We start from the raw sequence: 23,455 nt of genomic DNA, 5'->3' as shown, positions 1-23,455 counted from the left end.
AAAATCAGGAAGTTAGAAGTGTGAATGAAGCATGGTTTACCCGTCTTCTGAAATAGGCATTTGCCGTTGCATCCTCAGAGACCCTAAGACGGGGTACCCGTCTGTTAAGACGGACAGGATGCACTCTAACAGGACAGATTTGCTCAGACTCTCGAGCTGCACGCTTGTTCCTGCAGCACCTGAGAGGCGGGGCAGAAGCTGGAGAGTTGGAGGTCAGCCTGGGCCAGGCAAGTTCCAGCCAGTGTGGCCTGTTGAGCAAGACCGCCTCAAAACACAAAACCAAAAAAGCCCAAAGGCATTTTCTCCGGTTGTTGTTGTTGTTGTTGTTACTCTATGTATGTAAGTAGCTATAGAGTTAGGTAGATATAGATATGTGCCTTTATTTTTGAGACATAATTTTTATGTTAGCTTGTTAGGCTCACTTCTAACCCTGATAGCCACTGTAAGGGCCTTTAAGTTGAGTTCCTTCTTTGTACTCTTTGCTAATTTTAATTTTCATCAGTATTTACCAATGTCCCTTATTAGTACACAGATGTGTCTCATCAGTGTCACTTACAAATACATGTATCCCCACTCTATTTCACTTATGCATCTCAATGAAACAGCTGGCCCATATTTAAGTAAAACTGTGGAAAGGTTTACAAGTTTTCACTTTGAAGGTGTCAAAGAAGGGAAATAGGCCTTTAAGTGCTGGGTGTTTCACCCGTTCAGCTAAAGGTTAAAAGCAAGTCTGAGTTTCCTGGCAAATTGTTTAATGGCAGCCATTTTGGAGTGGCCTAATCGAATGCTCTGCCCCAGGAAGAAGAGCCAGTTTCCTGTTCTGGTTGCCATTATGCCTCACTTTCTCCTCCTGACAGTGTTTGCTGGAACTGCAGAACAGAGTCCTCACGACCTGGCAGCAGTTTCTTCTGTCAGCCTTGCAGACTGAGGAATGTTTTCCTGGAATCATTTACAAATGAATTGGAAGTAGCAGCGTGCATTAGCTAGTCAGTTCAAGTCTGGGGTGACAAGAACATCTCTGTCACCCTTATTTCCTATTCCACTACAGCAGCTCTAATGGCCTCACTCAAACTGGGGAGAGGCATTTGATGGAAATGTGGAAGAGCAATTTGGTGACAGAGTCACGTGGTCATGTTCAGTTTGAGGTGGGAGATAATGACCTGGTACTTCTTCTTAAGCCTAGGGAGGGGGAGTCTGCTCTTTGGGCACATTTCCAAACTACTTCTTTAGAAACCCACCAATTTCTTCTTATAAGTAAAATTTGGCCTCGAAGCATTTTGCAAAGTGGGAATGTGCCCCAATTAATGGGAGATAAGTGGTGTAAGAGCCTTGGTGTTCAGAGGTCCCCCACAAACCAGGCTTCGTCACCTTGCTTTCTCGGATGTGCTGCGCCAGTTGGAGGCGGGGGTTATCCTGGACTTAACCTGTTTGGGGTTTTGCTTTCCCTTTGTCTTGATCACTGAGCTAACTGGCTTCTTTCTCACAGCACAGCACTGTGTACGGAAAGAGTTGGCACTGCCACTTCCCCTCAAGCGTCAGTCTCAGAGCCACCTGTGACTGCTTAGTCTCCTACAGAGAGGGGAAGCTCTGGGGCATTACATCATTGGTAGATTTGCATATGAAATTTAACTTGTCAGTTGTATACAGAAAATGAAGTCTTCTCTCAAAATGAGTCCTTCTAACTAAAAGTCGTCCAGAATACTTAACTGTGTTTGTACGTGTGCATGTGTTAGAGGCCAATATTAGGCAACTTCCTCAAATCAGGGTCTCTCATTCAGCCTCAGGCTTGCTAATCTGGCTAGACTGCCTGGCCAGCAAATCCTGGGTATTCTCCCAGGCCTGGGGCTTGGGGTGCACCCTGCTGCAGCAGCCTTACATGGGTGCTGGGCGCAAACTTAGCTGCTCCTGTTCATGTAACACACACTACACTGACTGAGCCACTGCCTCAACTCATCCTGGTTTACTTGTATGCTAATCTTGGTGACAGTACACACCTGTAATCCCAGTACTTGGGAGAATCTTTAGTTCTAAGGCCAGCCTGAGCTATATAAGGAGATTCTGTTTAAAAAAATTTTTTTTTTTTTTTTGAAACAGGATCTCTCTGTGTCAGGCTTGGCTGTCCTGGGCTCACTTTGTAGACCAGACTGGCCTTGAACTCACAGCAATCCACCTGATTGCTGGGATTAAAGGTGTGCCGCCACAACGCCACAACGCCAGGCTTATAAATTAATTTTTAATGTGCTGCATATGTTTTCACCCTGAGAATTGTGCTGAATGTTATAAAATGCAGTGCAGTGATGGGGTATCTTTAGCAGGACCATGGCAAGGTATGCCCCTGAGTTATTACAACATGCCACAGACCTAGTATAAAAGAGGTTTACTGGGGAGGGAAAGGGACAGAGGCAGACAAGTGGACATATAGACAGGCAGACAGGCAGGCCAGCGGGATCACCTGTACGCTAATACTGAGTGTGACTTGATATTTTTTGATGAGTGATGTCAGTTATTGTTTCGTTTGTGTTAAAAGATTCTGGGCTTTTGTTGTTTTCTTATTCCTCTTCTCTGGATTCTGGTTTGGCTCTCACTGGCAGCTGTGTCACCTCTGCACTCATGCAGCTGTACTGGATATGCAGTGGTGCTCCCGGCCCTTTCTTCAGCCCTCATCTTTTCTTCTTCAGGTTCTAGCCACTGGGCAACCCTGTTCGCAGACCCAGAGGTCCACACGGCCTGGCACTGGTCCCTGTAGCTGCAGCAGGTGCCATGTGTGCTTCCTTCCCACTGAACTGTCATTTATCCCAACACCCACCTACGCTACAGTCACACCCCCTCTGAACGGCAGCATCCACAAAGCTGCCCAGAAAGTAAACCAGATTGCTATTCATAATTACATCTCCCCATGTTTAATCAGTCCCCAAATCTTACCTGTCCTTCACACCACCGTTTCATCTGGAGCCACGCCTTCCCACTGGGTAATCTAAATGGCTTCTGTGTATTCCTTCCCTCGCTGATGCTCGGGCATCCAACCTGCACTGAACTACACTGTCTGGGGTGGACTGTGCATGTTGCTGCCGGCCAGCTGTGTAGGCCGTAGGTGCCACCAGGTCATCTTTCCAGACTCTGCTGCTGTCATCATAGCCCTTGGCCTTCGCTGATTGTCTTTTTCTGCTGCAGCATGTACAGAAATGCTCCGGTTTATTTCAACTCTGAAACTCCATGATCTGGTAGTCACTGCTGTCCTCTTACTAGCAGCCCATTTGTCTGCATCCCCAACTGAAATGACGCCCCCAAACACTGCCTGGGATTGCTGTCTCCTCCTCTGCTGCCCTCCATCCAGCTCCGCCCCCCACCCACCCACCAGTGGTGCACGGAAGGTCACCAGCTCCCTCCTGTTGCCAGATCTAGGACTGTGTGTTGATCCTGCCTCTCCATAGCATTGGACAGTGGACTGAGCCTGCTCTGGCTTGCTGCTACTGTCAGAGTGACCAGTGGGCTTTCCACCCAGATCTGATCTCCATCTCTCCTCCGCTCAGCTCTCTCATCCAGACTCCGGTGCTCAAAGCAATCTGTCCCATCTAGTGATGTCCAAGCATATAGCTCCAGCCCTTCAGACTTACAGCCTACTTGTCTCACGGTATGTCTGGTGGTAACACACACTAACCAGAAGTCCTGGTTCTCTTGTGTTGTTCCCTTAATCTTCTCCCACTGAGGAAACACCTTCATCGGTTCAACCCTGAAATTCAAAAGCCCAAGGGTTGTCTCTTCTAACCCCTGCGCATGCGCCGCGGTAAGCCCACTGACGAGCATGGCCTCACTCTGCCTGTGTTCATCTATTGCTTGTACCCTGACAGCTTCCTGTCCAGTCTCTCAGCCTCACTCATTTCCCCTAGATTTGTTTCCCCACATGGCAGCCAGATATACTTTTAAAATGTAAGTGGATGGATCATGCCAGTCCTTCATTTAAAGCCGTCAATGGCTTCCTGCTAACAGGCTTACTTGATGGAGCCCACTACCACCCTGACCACATCCAGACCCCCCAGTCACCCACCCCGCCTGCTGCTCTTCAGTGCTGCCGGCCTCTTCGGTGCCGCAGCGCCGGGCTTCTTAACCTTTTCCACTCTCAATCTTTTTCACCTAAGAAATGTTTACGTAACCCTGGGTACATAGGAACATAAAATAATTACACAGTCGAGCACTTACTAATAATAAACCCCTTTCCTTTTTAGTGGTTAATCCGAGTTGTTCTTTCACATTGAATCAACAATTATGAATATGATGTTACAAAAATGTGATTTGGAGAATTTATCAGAGGAGCTGGCCAGTTTGCTTTTCAGTTTTGTTTGTTTTGTTTTTCGAGACAGGGTTTCTCTGAGTAGCCTTGGCTGTCCTGGACTCACTTTGTAGACCAGACTGGCCTGGAACTCACAGCCATCCTCCTGCCTCTGCCTCCTTGAGTGCTAGCATTAAAGATGTGCACCACCACACCCAGCTTTGCTTTTCAGTGTTTAATTCTTTAATCAGAGTCATTGTAAGTGCTTTCCCAGTATGTCCTCTCTACCCACACCTGTGTCCTACTTGCAAGGCAAACTTTGTGGCTTGCCTCTGACAGAGAAAAATACTTTGGGCTCTAAGATTTATAAAGACCCTCACTTGAGGATCACTTTAGTTTGTGATCAACACAATTAGATTTTTAATTTAATTTTTTAAACTACAGTTCTCATGTTATGGATTTCATGTCACAAAGAAAACTTCCATTTGTGCTCTGCCTTGTGCACCCTGCTTGCCGGAGCTGCAGCCACTCCAGGTCAGCCAAGGTGCTGGCCCTGACCACCCCTCCCAGCACCCTCCCCCCCAGCACCCCTTTGTTCCTCACGGAAGTCTTCCTCTGCTGATTGTTCTCAAACTTTAAATAGTTTTAAGGATTAAAAGATTCTCTTTGCTACCAGACATTCGTTCTGTTGTGCTTCCCGCACTGTGGGTGTCATTACTGCCTCGGGTTTGATGTAGCAAAAGTCTGAAAAAGACCTGAGAAAAAAATTACCACACCCTTAGCTAGCTTCATTAACTTTCCAAGCAGCGTCTATGGGGCAAGCCTACCTGTCTTAGTTACCTGCCCTGAGAATCGCCACACCAGGAGACCTGGCCTTCTCAGCCCTCACCCAGCCCTCCAGCTGTCCTAGCCCAGGTCTGGAGTTACCGAGCCCTCTCCTCCACATGCACTTACAGAATTCTGGTCCCTTTGCTCAGATCTGCTCTAGAGGGCAGGAGTGTGCTGGTAATACAAGTGACTCCTCTCTGGCAGACCTGTGGTGGTCACCTTTAACTGTTTGTAACAGATTTTATAATGGGCTACAAAGCACAGTGCAGATTCTAGATTTTAAAAACTAGTTCTGCTTAGCGGCCTGAGAAAGAGCTGCTATAGGATGGTGTTGGCTAGACGCCTAAGGAAGAAAAAGGAGGTAACAGTGACACTCCTGTAGAGTGACTATCCAGTGGCTGGGTGGAGTGGCTGTTAGTCTAGATGCATGTTGGTGGCCTGACTTCCAACTCCTCTATCCTAAGAGATGCAACCAAAAGTATTGAGGTACCCTGCGTCGGCTGCAATAGTACCCTGCATTTTTAATAGACAAATTGAATTAGGTCTTCACTTGGAAGGAGCAATGGGTCACCTGAGATAGGCCGCCATTAGCCACCATCTGGCTGTGTTGGCTTCCTGCGTCTGCTCAGGGCTCATGAGCATCTCGTCTGTCTTCATGCTTGCCATCTTAGCTCAAGACATACTGTAAATAATGTGCTGCTTTGTTTGGGGCATTCTTTATTTGGGGATGTTGTCATTTTTCCCTCCTCAAATTGATTTAGTTGTGACTGATGGGAAAGACTGGAGAGGCAGCTGCCATAAAGGTTGTATTTCTGAAGAGGCTCAATTTCCAGAAAGAAGATGGCTGTCGATAGAAGCTGCCCAGTTAAGAGTAGTTATATCCTTGAGTCTCACACTCAAGAGCTCTCATCCTGGAAAACAACCTAACTGGTCAAAGGAATCATTACAGAAAGAAGGTGGGAGCAGTTGCCAGGCTAAATATTTCAAGTGAGAAGTGAGATCAAAGAAATGACAGCTATCAGTGATAGTTTGTGGGCCATTTTCAAGGGTCCCTCTAAAATGTTGGCCACCATTCAATAACGATGACCTTTTCTCTTTTAAATTCCAGTTCCTGACAGCTTGCTGCCATAAATCTGATTGTCAGTGTGGAGAAAATCTGTTTTAAACTGTTGTGTCCCGGTGGCTCTGTTTCCTCCAGGCAGCTCTTCTGGCTTGGGAACATGTAACACCATCAGCAACAAGGCTAAGGGCGCCACTAACTCCAGTGTCTGGTTTGGTTTGGTTTTTCGAGACAACAAAACCCAAAATAACAGTCTGTCCCCAAGCCCTCCAACTTCTTTCCTCCTCCTCCTCTTTCTCCCCCTACACCCCCAAGCATGGTTTTCTTGTGTAGCCTGGCCTGTCCTAGACTCACTTTGTAGACCAGGCTGGCCTTGAACTCATAGCGATCCACCTGCCTCTGCCTCTGCCTCCTGAGTGCTGGGATTAAAGGCATACGCCACCACACCTGGCTAACTCCAGTGTCTTTCCTGGCTTCTCTGCCCAGCACTGCCTTCCTGGGCTGCATTCCAGCAGTGGGAGGAAAATCTACCTATAAAGTATTTTTGCCAGGGCTCAGCATCCTAAAATTGAAAAACTACAGACAATGAGAGGGCTACATGTACCTAGCACCTACATTCTGGAGAGCCTATGCTGTACTCCCAAGAGGACGTGCTCAGAGCATTCAGCTCATGGTCAGAACTGATTAGTGAAGAGAAAATGCCATCATATTTACTAGGATGTTTGTAGTTTTTTAGGTTTTTCATAAAATGTAATGTTTGCATCTCCTCAGAATTTAAAATTAGTTCACAACATTGTCTAGAAAACCATAGAAAAGATAAGATATACCGGTGCAAAGTGCTTTTATTTTCACTGCTTTAGTCAATAATCTAATTTACACATTGGTTAAAACTTAAAATCTGCTGTTTTTAAGGTTATTTCAAAGATACATTTTTAGTAGAAGGCTACAGGTCATTTTTCTCCTTAAGAAATTGAAGGGCGCTGGGTGGGGTGGCGCATGCCTATGATCCCAGCACTCAGGAAGACAGGCAAGCAGATCTCTGTGAGTTCGAGGCCAGTTTGGTCTACAAAGCAAGTCCAGGACAGCCAAGGCTACACAGGAAAACCATGCTTAGGGGGTGTGGGGGGGAGAAAGAGGAGGAGGAAAGAAGTTGGAGGGCTTGGGGACAGGCTATTGTTTTGGGTTTTGTTGTTGTGTGTGCCCGAGTTTATGTTGCCATGTGGAGTAGGTGCCCACAGAGGCTAGAGCATATCTGATGCCCCTGGAACTGGAGCTCAAGGTGAGCTTCAACAGAGCAGAATGCCCTCACGCCTGCTGCCTTCCCCATGTGTGCACCGTGGTTAGGATACAGGCAGAAATCCTTCTTAAGTAAAAGGTCCTCCCGCTAGTACGCTGGCCTTGAGCCCATTTCTCCAGTCATGGTGACTCTTGGTAGACAGCACAGCCCACCTTTGTTCTGGCTTCAAGGTTTTAGCCTTGTTTTCATCTGTAGTTAGTTGCCAGAAACATTTTTCTTGGTATACACAGTAAGAACAGAAAACAAATAGCTCCAGTGGTCTGGGTTGGGCCTTAAATATCAATATTAAAGAGTATAATTTTTAAAAACTAACTCCAGCGTTTCCTTACTGGGAGTGGAAGCCCTTTATAAAGCGTTGGTACAGGCCGGCAGTTGCTGGAGCAGAAAGACCCAGCCTGCCTGGAGCCCATGCGCAGGACTGTGCGGGGACTGCGCAGCCGCAGTGGAAAGAAGGGTTATTACACTGTGCTGCAGGGCAACGACTGTTCTGCCCTCAACCGTCTTCCTCCGCCCATTCACTTCCTTCACCTGAGCAAGCAGCCATGGCCTGGGCTGCGGGCATGCTCCGGGCCAGCAGAAGAGTGGGTGCAGCCGGGGTGGATTTCAGGGACTTGTACATAGCTCCGCAGTCCAGTCAGGTGCCTCATGTTCCGCTCAACCGGACCTGGTGGAGCCTCACCCCCACGGCCACCATGGCGACCGTGAAGGGTAAACTTCTCCAACACATCAGCTCTGAAGAGCCCGTTCTCCATAGCAAGGTCTCCATTATAGGAGCTGGGTCAGTCGGCATGGCCTGTGCCGTGAGCATCCTAGCAAAAGGCTTGGCTGATGAGCTTGCCCTTGTTGATAGTAACGAAGACAGAATGAAGGGGGAGACGATGGATCTCCAGCATGGCAGTGTCTTCATGAGAATGCCAAATGTTGTTTGCAGCAAGGATTTCCTTGTCACTGCCAACTCCGAGGTAGTGATTATCACAGCAGGCGCACGCCAGGCCAAGGACGAGACGCGTCTGGACTTAGTCCAGCGAAACGTATCCATCTTTAAGACAATGATTGCCGATATTATAAAGCACAGCCACCACTGCAAAATGATTATTGTCTCCAATCCAGTGGACATCTTAACTTACGTAACCTGGAAACTGAGCGGATTTCCTAAAAACCGCATTATTGGAAGTGGCTGTAACATCGATACTGCTCGTTTCCGTTACCTGCTTGGGCAGAAGCTTGGGATCCACTCTGAAAGCTGCCATGGGTGGGTCCTTGGAGAGCATGGAGATTCGAGTGTCCTTGTGTGGAGTGGGGTGAACGTCGCTGGTGTGCCTCTGAAAGATCTGAATGCAGCTATCGGAACTAACAAAGACCCCGAGCAGTGGGGAAATCTTCACAAAGACGTCATTGCCAGTGCCTATGACATCATCAGAATGAAAGGCTATACCTCCTGGGCCATTGGCCTGTCTGTGGCTGATATTGTAGAAAGTATTCTGAAGAATCTCAGGAAGACACATCCAGTTTCCACCAAAGTCAAAGGTCTGTACGGAATAAAAGAAGAGGTGTTCCTCAGCATGCCTTGTATCCTGGGAAAAAATGGCATATCCGACATTATAAAGGTAAAGCTGAACCCTACAGAGGAAGCCCAGATGGTAAAGAGCGCAGACACGATTTGGAAGATTCAGAAAGATATCAAGTTTTAAGCCACCCTTCCAAAGATACTGAAGACAACAGATGCAGTATGCACCCAAGTGTGGGGTGAACCGGGGGTTCTGAGAGCTGGAGACCACCATGTTTGCATCTCCTCTTGTACAGCATGCAATGGCTTTACCTTTTCAGTTTCTAAGGGACTGAATTAAAGGTATTTTGGTGTTTGAAACACTGGTTATTGCCTGTTGGTGTGATGTTGAAGAATTTGATGACTTTCATTAGTACATGAACTGCACTAGTCCATTCTGGTTGGCTTACGCATATATACACTCACTTTTATATACACCACTTTTAAAAGTAAGTGGCGCACACCTTTAATCCCAACACTTGGGAGATAGAGAAAGGCAGATCTCTGTGAGTTCGAGGCCCATCTGGTCTACAGGGCGAGTTCCAAGACAGCCAGGACTATTACACAGAGAAACCCTGTCTTCAAAAACAAAAACAAAAAGTAACTCCTACATTTAAAAATAAAAATATGTGCACATAAATATTTCCTGTGATACATTTTAAAACGGCCTTTGTTGTCTTGGAATGGCCTACCAGCTGAGTCATCAAGACGTTATGAAGGGAGTATGAAGGTGGCTCTTGGTGCTTTTGCAGGGACCCAGGTTCAGTTCCCAGCACCCACATGGCATCATACTTACGTGCGGGTAGCACCCATGTACACAAATATTTTCTTTACAAAGACCTCATGAGGGGCTGGAGAGATGTCCAAGTCCCTTGAAGTTTCTTTCATTTCCTTTTTTGGGCATTGCTGTCTCCTCCTCCTCCTCCTCCTCCTCCTCCTCCTCCTCCTCCTCTTCTTTTCTTCGTTTTGCCTTAGTCTGTAGCCCAGGCTAGACTACAGCTCACCATGTAGCCTACACTGATTTTGAGTTGGTCAGAATGCCCCTGCCTTAGCTGTTGTCGATGGCGTTTTCCAGTTCTTAGGTTTATTTATTTATTATGGTGGGCGTGAGGGTTTTGCTTGCATACATGTCTCTACACTGCATGTATGGCTGTACCTCCAAAGGTCCTGAGTTCAAGTCCCAGCAACCATATGGTGGCTCATAACCGTCTATAATGAGATCTGATGCCCTCTTCTGGTCTGTTAGCTCGCGTGCAGGCCAAATGTTATACAAGTAATAAATCTTTAAAAAGAAAAAAGGAATCATGAAATGGGGACTGCAGCTGCTTGAAGAGTATGGGGAGAGATAAGTAGGGAGACGAAGGGAAGGGAAGGAAGGAAGAAAGGAAGGAAAGAAGGGGTCCAATATTCTTGTGTAGCAGGACTTAGGTTAACATGAATGCCACGGTGGTCGGTTGTAGGAAGGAAGGACTTGCAGCAGTGACACAGGCACTGCTGTTGATTTGGCAAGGATATAGGATACAGAGCACCCCTGAGACTGCTGTTTAGAACTGCTCTGGCCCTGCTGGCAATGTTAAGTCAAGATACAGGTTGTACACTGTTCTTGCTGGGCTGGGTCCTAGCAGCACAGTGGGCCTTGGCCCTACTGCTCAGTTTACCTTCTGTGATGGAAGCAGAAGCTTTTGAACCATGTCCTATTGCTAAGCGCGGGCCCTTTAATAAGCACTGACAGGCTTGTACTTCTCAGGCTACATGCTCACCTTTATTCCTAAATCAGTTGCCTTGACTGCAGTTCCTGGATATTGTGGACGTGCTGCGGAAGTGGGATACTGCTCTGCCCTTTTCTTAACAACAGAAGTGTGGGAAGCCTCATGTTAGCCTTCCTAATGCCACTGAGCAGTCTAGGAACACTGTGTAGAGCCCTCTGCTCTGGGTCCTCACACCAGCAGGCTGTCGGTGGCTGCTCCCTGAACCAAGCCAGTGCTGGTTAGTCAATATTATCAAGTAGACATGAGACAGCAATCTTTAATCAATTAAAATGGCCCACCCTTGCCGATCAGAAAACCTATACTTAGTCATTGAAAAAAGATAGATGTTTTGATTCCCCAGGAAGTGGTGTCATAAAAGTGAACCCAGTGATGCTTGGGGAGCTGGTGTCTGTTTCCTCTTCTCCAACCTTTTTTGAAATAAATTGATGTTTTAGTGACAGCCCCAGAGATACCTCATGTCAATGACTTCTCTCCTGATTCAGCCAGCATCAGCATAGACTGAGTTGTGCCAGAATTAAAACAATGTCAGTGCTGGGGTGTCGCCAGGAAGTGCTTCATGGTACAAGCATGAGGACTGGAGCTCCGTCCCCAGAACCACCAGCATTGGAAAGCAGAGACAAGCAGATACCTGGGGCTCCTTGGCAATCCTCGGGTCCTGATGAGGGGCCCTGCTCTTGAGGAACACACCCGGGGTTGGTGTATGGCCGCCATACATATGCATGCATACATGTGTGCACATATACAAACAAAACAACATAAAAACCAACTCTGCTATGACAGAAGTTCAGTTTTCACTACGCAGGATCCATGGTAGATTTAAGCTGATCTCTTGGGAAGCTCCTCTCTGTATCCTATTGGCACTTTAGCTTGCTTTGTCCCTGAGGCACCACCATGACCACATGTTCCAAAATTTCCATAAGGAGAAGCCTAAAGAGTTGAACTTGTGCTATTAAATGCCTAGGTGTGGCATGTTTCTTTTATCCACACTAGTCACGTGGCTGCCTATCTTCAGGGGGGTAAAGAAATATAATATCTACAGAAGTAGATGATACTGACCATTGATGAACACTGGTTAGTAATGTTCCCCTCAGACCATCCCCAGCTAGCATGGCCAGCTATGGGCCCATGATTCTAAATCACTGCAAAAGGCATAGGAGCCCTTCATCATTGTAGCTCACAGAACCAGAATGGCCGTGGGAGAGTCCTGGGTATCAGTCAGGCAGCCATACCTTCCAGCCATGTCACATAAATAAGTTAACCCTTCACTCTGGTCTCTCATGTGTTGGGTGGTGGCCCTCGTTTCCGCCATGTGGAAGTGTGAAGAATGACAAACAGCCTGGTGCTTTGGTACCCGACACATAACCAACCCCACCTGGGAGACACTGCCCCCACTCAGAAAACACTTTCACACACTTGCTGTGCTTTTTAACTCCTGCTGTTTGTATCATGTGGTCTCACCCTATTTATGCAAAAGCCAGATCACCACCGGCCCCTTCCCCACAGGCATGTCTATGGGTTTTCTCTTAACAGGACCTGTGATGAGGCAGAAGCTCTTGGACCTACAATGTGGTTCTATCAATAACAAAAAAGAAAAAAAATTTTAACTCAGCTTCTAGTACCAACAACTGCCTGTTAGAATACATTCTGTAAGGCTGGAGAGATGGCTCAGTGGTTCTGAGCTCCAACTGCTCTTCCTAAGGTCCTGAGTTCAGTTCCCAGCAACCACATGCTGGCTCACCGCAAGCTATAATGTAATCTGATGCCCTCTTCTGGCCTGCAGATGTACATGCAGGCAGAGCATTGTATATATAATAAATAAATAAATAAATGTTATTTTAAAAAAGAATAGATTCTGTAAGGATTTCTGAAAGTAGAGATAATCTGAATGTTTTAAGCAATTTTCCAATATATAATCAGACAAAAAAGTTTTCAATTTCTTCTTCCACCTCACAGACATGCCATGGCAGTGTGGGGCAGCATCCACGCGCACACGCACGCAGTGTAGAGTGCAAGCATAGTCACGCACTCAGACCTGCTTCCTCAGCTGGGATGACACACTGGTTTCTCTAGGCTTCCCTCACTCTGTCTTTAGAAGGGGGGGAGCACTTGCCCCACCCATTGTTGATGTGTGAACAATAAACACACCAGTACCTGGTACGGACTGAGCCACACCACTGGCTGTTCTCAGCCTGGCATACTAGCTACATGGCTATTGGAACTCGAGGGAAAGCATTATTAGAGGCATAACCGTGGTTCTAGTCTAACATCTAAAAAATCAGTCAGAGCCAGTTCCCTGGATGTCTGATAAATTGCTTGTAATAATTTCCCAGTTGTCACGACCCCCATCTGAGCACTGTAAGGTTACAGCTGTGAGAACAGCAGGCTATCAGGACGAGGCTGCAGGAGTGAGAGGCTCTGCTCCAGGGAACACCATTTTTGCCTTAATCCCTGCATAGGACACCCCTAAGATCTCAGGAAACAGGCTGCACACAGAGGCTGTGCTTATAAGGATGACCTTGTAGCTCAAAGCATGAAAACTTCTCTCTGGTCAAAGGACCAAGGGAAGAGAGAACTACGTGGAGACACTCCTGGGCTTTGCTTTGGAGTCCTGTGACCAGAATGCTCTCATTCATCAATGTCTGTGGTCAGAGGGAAAGTTCATGGCAATAGCCATGGATTCTCTTTAGTATATTTATGTCCAGATTTAATTATATTCAATCTTTAAATCTTTTTTTCAAGGGCATCTTTCAACAGAGAAATAGCCCATTGACCTTTGTCTGACCTTCACTGACACATACTCCATATAGACACTGTCCATAAAAATATAAATGGTACAAGCTTGGAACCCTATAGAGCCCTGCTGTTTGAAGCAACTTGAGAGCCTGCTTATTACATAATTGTGGACTCTGGGTTTCCCTCTCTACAGCCTGAAGGCACAGGGCGCAGCAGTGTTCTTTAGCGCATGTCCTCACTGCCCCACATCTGCGATGTCCCACATCTTAGCCTGAAGCCTAATGCCGGTTGGTTGGTTGTCAGATACGATCCCTCCTAGTAACTCTTTATGACCTCGGGAGCAAATAAGTAACATGACACTTGAGAACTGGGAGGCAGAAGATCAGGCCAAGGGTGGGGCGAATAGAACAGCTACCCCACTCCCCACCTCCCAGCATGCTTCCTAGCCTCTCCATTCCTAGCAGCTGGCCACACAGTGGAGAACAGTTGTGCCCATACTTAGGCTAGACAGTCCAACACAAGTTGTAAAAGACACAAGACAGAAGGATAGCACGCTGCACACCGTGGCCAGAGAGGCCTTGGGTTTCTGCATCTATGGAGAGTTCTTCAAAAGGCTGTGGATGGCATGTTTGACAAGCGGGTCTTTATGTGAGTCCTGCATAGTCAGCATCTATGTTACCCCTGCCACCAACTGCAAACAGTAGTCACAGCAGCAGTGACCAGAAAAGAGAGCCCTCCTCAGTTCTAGTCCCTCTCCGGAGATGTAGAACCACTGTTGTGGAGAGCCTCTCGTGAAGGCTCATGGGAGTACAGCCCAAAAAAAGTGGTAGGGGGAGACGATGCCCATGTGTGTGTTCTAGATTAGCGTCTGGCTGGCAGGTTTCTGTGAACAGGGTATCATGCTTGCCTAACGCAAGAAAGAGACTGGGAAACACAGTGCTTTGGGAGCTCGGTGGCAGAGTGATTGCCTAGCTGTGCAAATGGCTGTGGAGAATCCGGCCAGTTGGCCTCCTACAGAGTCCATAGAATGGCACATAACTATGAAGCCATGCTTTTAGTAAACATGCTGTGAGCTTTGTTTCTGGAGTGCAGCAGACACATCTGGATAGTGCTGCAGTGACCACCTGGAGTTGCACTTTGTGTGCACACCTCACCTTGTCCCCCCAACTCTGAGGCAGGGGATTCCTATCTTCTTTCTGCATATGTGGGTGCTGGTAAGAGGAGACAGAGGACGGGGGCTGGGATTTAGGCAGCGCTCTATCGGACCCTGAAGTCTGTCACCAGATGTATGATATGGAGCCTAGAATTTACAAATACCAAAAAAGATGTAACCCCCGAGTTTTCAACAGGGTAAACACTTAGCTTCTGTTTGAAATTAATGCATATCATCAACAGAAAGAAAAAAAAAGAAGAAGAAAACGAAAAGGACCTGTATCTCCAGTAGTCTCCCAGACATGATGTATTGCTGCAGAGTCCCAGAAATTCTGTGAATCTGCTTAACACCTGTGTCCAAAGGAGAATGAGTGGGTGTGGCTGATGGGGTCAGCCTGTGCCATACATAGTGCTGCCACTGAGAGCCCAGCATGGCCACGTCATACACACACAAGAGGATGGGTTCAGTGTGCACCTAGGAATTGTCTTCTCCCACAGATCAGCAATGCCCTCCACAGAGGTCAGAGTTACATGGTGTGGCCTCCCTGTCCCCTCCTTGACTCTAGCTCAAATCACCTTTTCACTGATGAACTCTCAGTTATGTTTTTCACACTGGCACATAAGAACATTCTAGTATATCTGTCCTCTGTTTTTTTTTGTTTGTTTGTTTTTGTTTTTGTTTGTTTGTTTGTTTGTTTTGTTTTGTTTTCTGCTCTCCTAGCTCTAAAATTCTGCCTTTGAATGGCCTGGGTTTAAGCATGTATTTAAATGGACAGGAATGTTATTGTCTGCTGCATCTTTGTGATGAAAGCCACCGTGCATTCCATTCTTCTGATATGCATCCTGGGGGTCTGCTGATTTAAACCAAGAGAGAAGTTGTCTGTTATTTAGTTGGTGAATTCACACTTGGAAGAACGGGTGTTGCGTTTCAGTACCGAGTGCAGACAGTCCTCAGCCTCACTGTCTGCCCTTTGCTCTGCGCTCAGGAGGGGCGGGTGTTCTCCACTCAGGCTAGACGCTGTCTCTCTGGGCTTCACCTCTTCCTCCCTCCCTTTAACAGTTGATGTTTTGTTTTTTTCTTCTAGATGAAGGACTTTCGGAGTAAGATGCAGTCCATATTTCCACCAATCCCCAAGAACCCCGAGTCAGCAGTTGAGTGGGAGGAAGTCCTGGAATCGAAATGACGTGGGCGTGGGCATGGTGACTCCGGAATAGCTCCAGGAACCGCCACGTCTGAGAAGGGGCTGGGGCAGCTCCTCTCGAGGAACGCGTGCAGGTGGCTGGCGAGCCCATAGGCTACAGCGGCTCTGTATCTACAGCACAGGGCGGGAATGCTTTCTGAAAGCTAAGACAACTATTCAACTACCTAGAAATCCCCTTGAAGGAAGGGTTCCAGAGGAAATATTTCTGCTTAGAGCAATAAGCCATGGTTTATACTCACAAAAGAAATAGAATAGAATTTTTGGTAAGAGCTGCAGAGATCGTCGTGGCTAAGAGTGCACATTGCTCTTGCAGAGGACCCCAGCTCATTTCCTAGCACCCGCTTTGAGTGCCTCGTAACCACCTGCACTTGCAGCTCTAGGGGATCTGATGTCTTTCCTGGATTCTTGGGCACCTGCACTCACATGTGTATACAGCCAAAAAAAAAAAAAAAAAATTATAAACTAAAAATAAACCTTTTTTAAAAAACTCAGTAGATTGTCCGTGCATATACCTATGTTTATAACGAGGAAGAGGAGGGCATTTGAAGCTAAGTAAAGGTGGACTCTAAAGGAGTTGGAGAGTAAATGATATACAGTGCCCATATATGAAATTCTCCGAAACATTTTTCAGTTTAAGAAAATCTATAAGCAGACTCCTAGCAGCAGCAGCATACATGCTTCCGTGTGTCTAATTAAATGAGTTTTAAAAACCTATCTTAACTGCATATGACTAAGAATTTGGAAGCTAAGTTCTTATTGGCCAGTATTCAAAGTGGTGAATTCAGCACTAGGATCGGGTGCCGCTTCTCCTGACCGCAGTCTGGGTCATGTGCTGAAGGCCTCCACTGAGGGACGTGTAGATTCTTACACACAGGACAAAAAGCCAGGAGCAGATGAAGGCGACTCGAAAAGGCCCGCTTGTGCTGAAATGGTACTGGTGACACCATGACTATAAAACATACTTTGTGGGGAAACTGGTTCTAAGATCCAGTCAGTACTCTACTGACAGCTTGTAGTTTTGTCAGAGTGACAGGGTTTCTCTGTACAGTCCTGGCTGTTCTGGAACTCACCCTGTAGACAAGGCTGGCCTCGAACTCACAGAGAGAAGGAGGAAAAGCCTCTCAGCATGGCAGTGTCTACAGATAAGCCCTTTAGTTGAACATCAGGTGTATAGCGCCTTTAGAATTACCCAGGCCCTGAGTAGCCAGCTAGCATGTTCCATAAAGTGCATTCAAAACCTGCTGCAGTAAAACCTTTTAGTTCTAAAGAAACCCTTTAAGTGAAATGTCAAGTGCATAATGTAACATTTTTCTCTAGACTACATTGCTCTGTTAAAATTGCTGTATTGTTAATTAAACAGGTGTAATTGGTGTCTGAGATTCACATGTAACCTGCTAAAAATCCAAGAAAAGATTGTAAGCTTTATCAGCAAGCATGGAGTAGAGAGGAGAAAAAAAAAACATTCTTTACCCATCTTTTATTTTTATCATGTTCTCTGGGGAGAAAAAATTCCTGACCTTTGAATGCAGAAAAGGAAAGGTGGGGGCAGGCTGAATGAGTGTGTGCAGAGCGGGCACTGCCCCCAGCCCCTGGCTGAATGAGTGTGCGCAGAGCGGGCACTGCCCCCCAGCCCTTGGCCGAATGGGTGTGCACAGAGCAGGCACTGCCCCCAGCCCCTGGCCGAATGGGTGTGCGCAGAGCGGGCACTGCCTCCAGCCCCTCTTGCATTTTCTTCCTAGTAATTTTGGAAAGACCACCATTGGGTGGGCACAAATGAAAATTCCTGTAGTCGCTGAAGGGATAAAAAGAAGAACCATGATTAACTCTCTCTATTAGAGTCCTGCGTTGTAATCTCCTGGAGGGTAGGGCCTTGTAAATGTCACAGAGCTGCCACAGGGGCTATATAGGCTGTACTGATGGTGGCCATGTCCTAGGATGGAGCTGAGGGACACGCAGGATGCACTGTGCTGCCGCTGGACCTGAAGGACCGTGTGTCAAAGGGATGAAGCAACACTTGCTTCCCCGGCGTGTCCAATGTTAAAGCCCCTTGGCTACACTTCACATCCTCCTAGGGTTCACCTCAGTCACCTTGGTGACAGGGAGAGCTTTCCTAGAAGAGGCAGGCACAGGCCTGGCCTGCCTGTTGAAAGCAAAAATGAAGTAACAGAAGATGAAAACTCAAAAGAGCAAGCAAGCGATATCACTAAAGTGTTTTTCCGCCGGATTTAGATGCTACAGGATTTAGTCGTTTGTCTATTTCTTCCATACCAGAGGCATATTGTTAAATTGGTTAATGGGAAGGAAAAATGTTTAAGAGATAATGTTATTCTTTACGTGAGGAGCCATCTGTGTACGAGTCCTGAATGTCCCCGGATACGGAAGAGAGGAGGTGTTGTGGAATTTCACGTCTGCCTTTGCTGCTGTCTTTATCTTGGGTGGAGTATGACAAACATAATCACACTTATCTCCTGGAGCATAAAGGGTTTTAATCACCCTATTAACCAGGATGACATTTTTCACAGACTTAAAAAGGAGTAGAGCAGACATTATCTCCCCATAAGCCATCCATTTCATGGAGACTGAGCACTAGAAATGCTTTCGAGGAGGGATAACGCAGGCATTTCCACTTCCCATCTAAGCCAACATTAAGGAGGCTTTCAGTAAGATGTGGCTTCCGTTGCGTGCATGTTAAGCTTTATTCTTAGAACTGTAAGCCCGCAGCTGTTGGAGAAAGCACACTGAGAAAACACGGTGGGCAGAGAGGAGCAGACCTCAGGTGGTCTTACGGGAAAATAACTGGTACCCAGATAACTCACCACTGCCCTATGATACGGCTCGCTCACCCAGAGCTTTTCAGAACAGACACACAACTCTGGAGGGAAAGTAGGGGGGTGGGACTAATCACACAAGGAAAGTGAGCCTTTGACTAGAAGAAACATGGATCCCAACTGAATGGAGAATAGCATCTGCCCCTGAGCCCAGCAGAGGCAAGATGGGTCGTGGTGACTTCTTTCACCCTCCTCATCCCAGCTCCAAGCCACATGATGACACTGAGAAAGAGAGCTGAGCCTGCTCAGCCAAGAGGAGGAACCAAGCCTGGCACACCAAGTCTGTCTGAGGAGTGTTCAGTCTCAGGGTTACTATGGACTAAACTGGCAAATTAACCACTGTAACCTAAGAAGGAAACAAAGAAATTAAGGGGTGGGGAGATGGGGACAAAAATAATTAAAATCCACTGAATGTAGCTATTTCACTTAGGGCAAAATTTAAACTCTCCTAGGTTTAATCCTGAAAGAATCTTTATTTTTCTTATTTTCATGTGTTTTCTTGATACAGTGAGTGGGGTACAAGTAAAAAAAGAAAACTCTTCAAATACTTAAATTTCCCATGAGAGACAGTATAATACATATTTTAATAGTATTTTATCAAGCTCAGTTTAGGTGTTTCCTTCCAGCCAAAAAGTCTTTGAGTGATGCAGCAACCACTGGGGTCTCGTTGCAGTCCTTAGGACTTCGTCAACACCCAAGAAGAAAGCAAGCACCCCTATCACAGCTCAAAAGTCAGTAACGGTAAGGCCAGTGAAAATGCCATCTGGTGGCAGATACCTCAGCTTGGGAGAGAATTAAAAAATATTACCAAGAAACAGTTTTAGTATTAGCAGTGATTTAGAGCCTTAACATATTCTTTTGTTTTGTTTTGGTTTTTGGTTTTTTTTGAGACAGGGTTTCTCTGTGTAGCCTTGGCTGTCCTGGACTCGCTTTCTAGACCAGACTAGCCTCGAACTCACAGGGATCTGCCTGCCTCTGCCTCCCAAGTGCTGGGACTAAAGGTGTGCACCACCACGCCTGGCCTTTTTTTTTTTTTTTTTTTTTTTAAAGCTGTATCTAGTCCTTGGCCTTGTTGCCATTTGATGAGCCATGATCACATTCTAAAGGGAACCAATATTTAAAAAACAAACAGAACAGGTAAGTGAAGGCTGGCAAGATGGCTCAGCAAGTAAAGCTACCTGCAGGTAAAGCCAAGCCTGACCACCTGAGACCTGAGTTCGGTCCCTAGGGCACACATGAGGGAAGGAGAGGACAGATTCCAAGAAGTTGCCCTCTGACTTCCACATGAGCTCTGTGGCACGAGTGTAAGAAAGAGGAATAAATGTGATTTTTTTTTTTTTTTTTTTTTTTGACTAGGCAGGTGACTGTGTAAATATGCCCACAGACGCAAGGGTAAAGACCATGCTCCATAGATTCCAGTCAGAAGCCAGATCAGGCAAGCTGAGCAAACTTGCTGTGTTTCTAATACCTGTGACCTGCTCACCTGAGAAGCTACAAAAGACCCTTCCTGCTGCCCTTGGTTACAGCAACAACAATTAAACAGAGAAACACAGAAAGCAACAGTATGTATATTTTGTGCAATAGTGGGGCAGACAAACTCCTCAGTATTCTGAATATTACCACAGGGGTAGGAAGTGAGGGCTGCGTTTAAAAGGCCAAGATCCGGGAGCCACCCCGCCCCAACCCCCTTTGCCCCCCCCCCACCCCCACCCCCGCGCTGGAGAAACACCTGCACTCCTGGCAAGCATTATCACCATCCTCGAGTTGTTTCTTAAGTCGGCTATAAGCACCTGATAAATATAAAAAAGAAGGGAGGTGGAGAAAGAAGAGAGGGCAGAGGGAGGGGAATGGAGAGTGCGGGTGAGGCTGGTGTCCTCACTGAAAAGAGCATCTTCGTGTCTGTACTTAGGGTGCAGCCAGGTCTAGGTAAACATGGAGTTTGCCCTCTCACCTAGATGGGTCACAACTCAGCCAGAAAAATCTCAAGAAAACGAATTAACTCCCAGCTGACCACACAAGCTTAAAACTGCCCACGCTGTTAAGGCAATCACCAACTTAGAGCAGGAAGGAACAAGCCAGGTAACTATCTGACCAATGTTCTTCCAGATGACGCGGAGTCCCACTCAGATGAGAGGCAACCTTGCCCAGAGCCGAGTCTCCTAGCAAACGGACCTCTCCCTTCACTTCTGAAGCCTCACCGCCCATTCGTAGCTTTGGCGGAACAGTAAACCCCAGGGCCCTCCCTCCACTCCAGGATGGAGAGGTGTGCTTTGTATCCAGATAGCCTTGGTTGAAGCTTCACCCTGGAAGTACTGAGGATCAGGAAGGGTACCTAGCAATGCCCTGGTCACAAAGTTGTTCCTAGAATAAATTAGGCAAACCAACCAGCCACCCACTTCTCTTGAACCTACAGTGCCCCCAGAAAGACCATTAATTCCATCCCAACCCCCCATTTCGCACCCCTGCGTTAAGCCTCTGTCTCATAGTTCACTTTTTCTCAAGTCACTAAATTGTTCCGAGCTGAATGCCATCACACATTAATTACCTGGCATGCCAAACTCCCAGGTCAGCTGTTTTCCGGAGCTGGGTCTGTTGGGAGGCAGTGGGGACTATCAGAAAGGTTCAACTGGCGGGTTAATGACCCTTCGGTTTCAGTGTGTGAAGCCCCGCTTCGTGCTCAGGCAGTAAGCACTCACATTAAAACTAGCATCCTCGCTCATTCTCAAACACAGGACAGGACAAGTGTCTTCTAGGCCCTCGGCCATCATGACCTGTGCGATAGCTTTATCCCCGTTGGCTTCAAACTTCTAAATCATCCTCTCAGAGCTGAATGTCAGCAGCTCAGTAGCTGCTAGCTCAACTTGCTAGTGTGAGGTAGTACCCAGCCCCAGGCCTGGTGGGGGAGTCCAATGGAGGCTGGGGGAGGCTCTGGGAGGCCAGAGGTGGCTCAGGGAGGTGGGGGATGGGGGATGGGAAATGGGGACAGGGAAGCTCAGGGAGGCCCATGGAGGCTCCAGGAGGACCAAGGTGGCTCAGGGAGGCGGCGGGGGGGGGGGTGGGGGAGAGGGAGGCTCGCCCAGGGATGCCCATGGAGGCTCCGGGAGGCCCGGGAAGGAGGGAGGGGGGAGGGGGGCTTGGGCAGGCTCTTGCACTTCCAATAGCTCAGTTGAACTCCTTAGGAAGCGTCAGTGCCCAACCCAGAAACATCTGAAAACATCCCAGACCACAGAGCTCATTTCCAAACCTCCTCCATTTCCTAACAGCTATCAATAGACTGGTCTAAACCACGATGCACCAAGAGCGTTCTCTGTGGCTAGGATTTCTTCATCACAAATGGAAGAGAGTCCTTGTACTCAATGCAGCCCTGTGACGAGACACACTGGAATCCCTCTCATTGCCAGTACCTCCCCTCTCTAGCCACAGCCTCCTCCACCGGAAGGCATAGCCAAGTTGACCCGCAACGGGCAGAATTAAGTATGTAGCAAAAGCACACTTACTAGATTGGCTTACATGGTACAGCCAGACTAGTCCAAGCATGGCGGTCTGTCATAGGGGAGGCCGAAAACTCCGTAGCTGTTCAGTCAGCAAGGCTGGGTGCCCCAGGAGTCATACTGTAAGGCAGGAGGCCTGAGGAATCTCGGAGAGCGATGATCTTCAGTTCACACTGCAAACCTGAAAAGCTGGTTCTAATACTAGTGAACGCGACAGCAGTAGCAGTGGCAGCCACAGCAGCAGTGGCAGCGGCCACAGCCACAGGGTAGATAAATTTGCTCCCAAGCCCTTTTATTTGGGCAGCTACCAGAAAGTACTGCCCACATTTAGGGTGGGACATTTCACGTTAATTAAAGCAATCAAGATAATCCACTGCAGGCTAGCCTGATATAGACAACCCCTCTCTGAAGCTGTCAGGTGATTCTAGGTTATGTCAAGTTGACAATTGAGTTTAACCGTCAAAAGCCCACTCTCTTCATTCTCCGTAGTAGGTATGAAAACCCCGGTGTCAGCCCACGGTGGGGCACACCTGCAATCCCAGCATTCTGGGAAGCAGAAGCAGGTGGATCTCTCTGAGTTCGAGGTCAGCCTGGTCTACAAAGGGAGTCCAGGACAACAGCCAAGGCTACCTAGAGAAACCCTGTCTCAAAAAAAAACAAAAAACAAAAAACAAAAAACAAAAAACAAAAAAACCCAAAAAACAAAAAACTCTGTATCACTATGCTAGTAGGTCAGTATGTGATATGTTTAATGCAACACCCGCTCATGTCTCTCCCAACCCCTGCATGCACTGGTGGCACAGTGAAGCAGAGGTGGGCTAGGTGGCACTAACACCACCAAGCCTCCGGTCCCTAAATGCAGCTATCACCCCATCACATCAGCTCCCCAAAAGCTTGTCCCAGCCTCCCAATGCTACCGTCCCTAGATCAACATCCCTCCTTCACTTACCACCTGGTATGTAAGGCCACACCTGCTGACTAGCTGGGTCACTGGTGGCATCCTTATTTCTGCTTTGAGAGACAATGGCGCATCTAAGGAGGCACAGGACAGGAGAAGGCCTCCATGTTGGGGCAAACAGGGCTCAGCAGTTCACTTCTAGTGAGAAAAGGGGCAGTGTAGTCACAGCCGTCGTCATCCTGACTGGCCTGTGTTTCTGAGGAAAGGAGTTCACACAAAATTACAGCGCACCTGGGGTGGGCTCTGAGCAAGTGTGTATCTCACAAATTCTCTAGGCTTGCTTTTGTCACCTAGTCCGACGTGACACAACCAGCCAGTCGCAGG

At 47.4% G+C, this 23,455-nt stretch overlaps 2 protein-coding genes across 2 annotated transcripts in view; both read left to right on the top strand.

Annotated features, from left to right (window-relative positions):
- Positions 1 to 16,003, top strand: part of Tmem242 (transmembrane protein 242) — a 29,543-nt gene extending 13,540 nt beyond the window's left edge. The window contains exon 4 of the mRNA XM_051164666.1: positions 15,738 to 16,003. Coding sequence (XP_051020623.1) covers positions 15,738 to 15,836 — 99 coding nt within the window. The 3' untranslated portion in view covers positions 15,837 to 16,003. The remainder of the gene's footprint in view (positions 1 to 15,737) is intronic.
- On the top strand, positions 7,763 to 9,203 carry Ldhal6b (lactate dehydrogenase A like 6B). Its single transcript, XM_051164665.1, has one exon. The coding sequence runs from the start codon at positions 7,995 to 7,997 to the stop codon at positions 9,141 to 9,143; it is 1,149 nt and encodes a 382-aa protein (XP_051020622.1). The 5' UTR covers positions 7,763 to 7,994; the 3' UTR covers positions 9,144 to 9,203.
- Positions 16,004 to 23,455: the final 7,452 nt, after the last annotated feature.

Source organism: Acomys russatus, chromosome 21, assembly GCF_903995435.1.
Source record: "Acomys russatus chromosome 21, mAcoRus1.1, whole genome shotgun sequence".
NCBI classification, from domain to species: domain Eukaryota; kingdom Metazoa; phylum Chordata; class Mammalia; order Rodentia; family Muridae; genus Acomys; species Acomys russatus.
Note: the sequence above shows the minus strand (reverse complement) of the source record. Positions and strands in the feature narration are given on the sequence as shown.